Genomic DNA, 3,000 nt, shown 5'->3' with positions numbered 1-3,000 from the left:
CCTGCAGGGGGTTTCCAAACAATCTTATTTAGAAAGACCTGTGTTTACACTTGCCAGTTCAGGGACCTCAGAAACACCAGAGTGGCTATAGGAAATGACCCATCCTGCTAAAAAGTGTTAGAATTTGAAATAAGAAATCTGAGTAGTGGGAAATTAGAGGAGACCAAAGTGATATAAACCTGGAGCAAGTTTTCACAAACTCCATCTTTTGGTTTGTGCCTTTTTTATATTTTATTACATTCTTTTTTATTATTTTAAAAATCACAACAGCATTATCAAAGACAACCTATATACAAACATTTTACAGAAGAAACATTACTAGTATCAGCTGTAATAAGGGCAAGTTGAAGAACAGATGCTGAGTTTCTGGGCCAAAGTCTGCCGGCAAACAAAGACATCTAAAATGTGTTCAGGCAGCTGAAACAGGCTTCTTTCCCGATGACAAGCATGTGTGGTCGGTAATATCAGTACAAACGATGGTAAATGAGGATACTACACGGGGCCAAGTTGCGAACTCCTCATCAGGAAAGCCACAATACAAGTGGCGCTAATCAAATAACTTAAACCCAAGACAGTAAAAGCGCTGTTTCTCATCTCGACGCATTTAGCCTTCAGCATTGATTTTGCATCACTTGTAAACGATGCTGAGTTGTCATACAAACACTTGACCCTTATACATAACCCGATGCCAAACTTCCCTTAACCCTTCGAGTCAGGTTTCTGGTTGGACAGAAAGGGGAGGAATTTTAGAAATGCTTCCTTCAGGACAGAAGTCAGAAAGAGGTGACCCAGAGAACAGGATCTATTAAATTTGGTGGCAGTGGGGGGAGGCAGGAATTTGGGGGGAGAAAGCCCTCCTTGGGGCCAAGAATCAAGAAGCGTGACTCACTTGGGTCTGGGACCTTGCTGAAATCCGATACCCTACCCCACCCCACCCCAGCCCCATCGGTACCTACAAGCTCGGTTCCTTTCTCATCTCCCCCAGTTCCTTGATCTCCACCTTCTTGTACTTCCCCAACTTCCTCCGGTTGGTGATTACCAGGACGGCCACGCCGGCGACCAGGGACACCAGGACCACCACGATGACGGCGATGAGGCCGCTGGTGAGGCGCTTCATGGAGAAATGCGGGGACTTCTCATCCAGGTAGTAGATGAGCGTCCGCTCCAGCAGCAGGGGCTCTCCGCGCACGCGCACGTCGAGGCCGCTGTGGCCTGGGAACAGCGACTCGCCCTTGATGTCTCTCTCGAAGTAGTAGGCGGCGTCGGCGATGTCCACATCGCCGGCGACCTTCTGCGACGCGTTCTGCTGAAGCTCGATTTGGATGGTGGGGTGCTCGTAGTGCACGGCCGCCACGAACTTGGGGTGCAGCAGGTAACGCTCCCAGAAAAGCCGCCGCAGCTCGGCATCCAGGTCTGAGTGGTTGAAGGCGCGGACGGCCGGGCGGCGGCGCAGGTCGATGAGGATGTGGTGGGTGCGCACCAGCTCGTCGCAGCGCAGGCTCAGGTCGCCCTTGTCCGTGCGGCGCACGCCCACCGAGTTCACGCACCAGCACACAGACGTCTGGTTGCACTGGCGCGCCTTGAAGCGGCCCTGCTGGTCGCAGTCCGGGTCGTACAGGCCGTCGTTGTCCACGAGCGCGTGCTCGCTCGGCTGCACCAGCGCGCGGCCGCTCTTCTGGGCGCTCATGCGCGCTTTGAACAGCAGGCACTTGGACGTGAGCGTGGAGCAGTCGACCTCCAGGCCCGAGCCGAGCACGCGGCACTGGCAGCGGCCGTCCGGGCCGCTCCGGTTGCACACGGTCATCTTGTTGGTGGGGCACGTGCAGTTGTCCTGCGCGGCCGCGTGGCCGATCACCGCCGCCAGCAGCAGGAGCGGCGGCAGCAGCGACGGCCACGGCAGCGCGAGGCCCGGACCCCGGGCCATGGTGGGGCGGAGGAGCGCGGACGGGGCGCGGGCTGGCGAGGGCTGGGGACTGCGCTGGGTTCCGGCTCCGCCGTCTGAGACGGTCTCCAGGCGTCTGCCGCCCGCCACTCCCTCCCGCTCTTATACTCCACCGGACCTGCCTGGCTGGTTCGGCCGCCGACTCACCCGCTGGTATTTGGGTGATACATCCCGCCGCCCCACATCCTCGTCTCCGTCCCACGGAAGGCCCAACCCGCCCTGCGCAGCCTGCAGCAGGATCAGGAGAGCGGAGGCTGTCCCGTCTCCTGTGGACCGAAAGCCCGGGAACGGAAAACCGATACTCAACTGAGGGCTGCGAGGACCCGCCCCCGGCCCACCCGGCCCCACCTGCGGAGCGACCCGCCCTAGGCGCGGCCTCCAGCCGAGGACCTTGGGCGTCTCGGCCTCTCTCCGGGGCTGGAATTCTCAGAAGTTGTACTGAGAGATATGGCGTGGGACTGTCACTCTTTTGTCCCCCTCCCCCGCTTTTCTCTCCCCGCTTCCCAGCCCTTGTCCCTACTTTAAGTTCTTTCACTTCCTCGCCTCTTTCCCTGCTTCCTGTAATAGCACACATTTATATAGTTTACCGTTTGCAAATATTATCTCACCCTCACATCAGGTCCCGACAGGTATGCACTCTCTATCAGACCCATTTTAAAAGTGGTGTGGTTAAACTTTAAAGTCTCCCAGCCATCAATTTCCTCAGATTCCTCGGAGGCGCGGTTGGGACTCCGCCTGGCTGTTCTGAGACCTTAAACAAATGCTTATGGAAACGGAGTGGTGCAAAATCTGAAGAAAGGTTAGGGAGTCTTGCTGTTACCATAGCATGGGTAAAACCCAGGTGGCCTGGTGCCCAATGTATTAGAAGTTCTGTTAAACACCTTCTTCCCCTCTCCTTCACACACGCAAACCCGGAATATTTACGCATGTACTCAGTATAGGGAGATGAAAAGGAACAAATTCTTTCAAAGAATCAGCAAGGCTATAAGGAGTTCTTTGTACAATTTGATTCTAAAAGAGCAAGTCATTGCTTTCTTTCACTGTAACCCATATAAGTA

At 55.3% G+C, this 3,000-nt stretch overlaps 1 protein-coding gene across 1 annotated transcript; it reads right to left on the bottom strand.

Annotated features, from left to right (window-relative positions):
• Positions 1-225: 225 nt before the first annotated feature.
• On the bottom strand, positions 226-2,219 carry TACSTD2 (tumor associated calcium signal transducer 2). Its single transcript, XM_030870304.3, has one exon. The coding sequence runs from the start codon at positions 1,922-1,924 to the stop codon at positions 953-955; it is 972 nt and encodes a 323-aa protein (XP_030726164.1). The 5' UTR covers positions 1,925-2,219; the 3' UTR covers positions 226-952.
• Between the last annotated feature and the right edge of the window lie 781 nt (positions 2,220-3,000).

The sequence above is a fragment of the Globicephala melas genome, chromosome 1 (assembly GCF_963455315.2).
Source record: "Globicephala melas chromosome 1, mGloMel1.2, whole genome shotgun sequence".
NCBI lineage: Eukaryota > Metazoa > Chordata > Mammalia > Artiodactyla > Delphinidae > Globicephala > Globicephala melas.
Note: the sequence above shows the minus strand (reverse complement) of the source record. Positions and strands in the feature narration are given on the sequence as shown.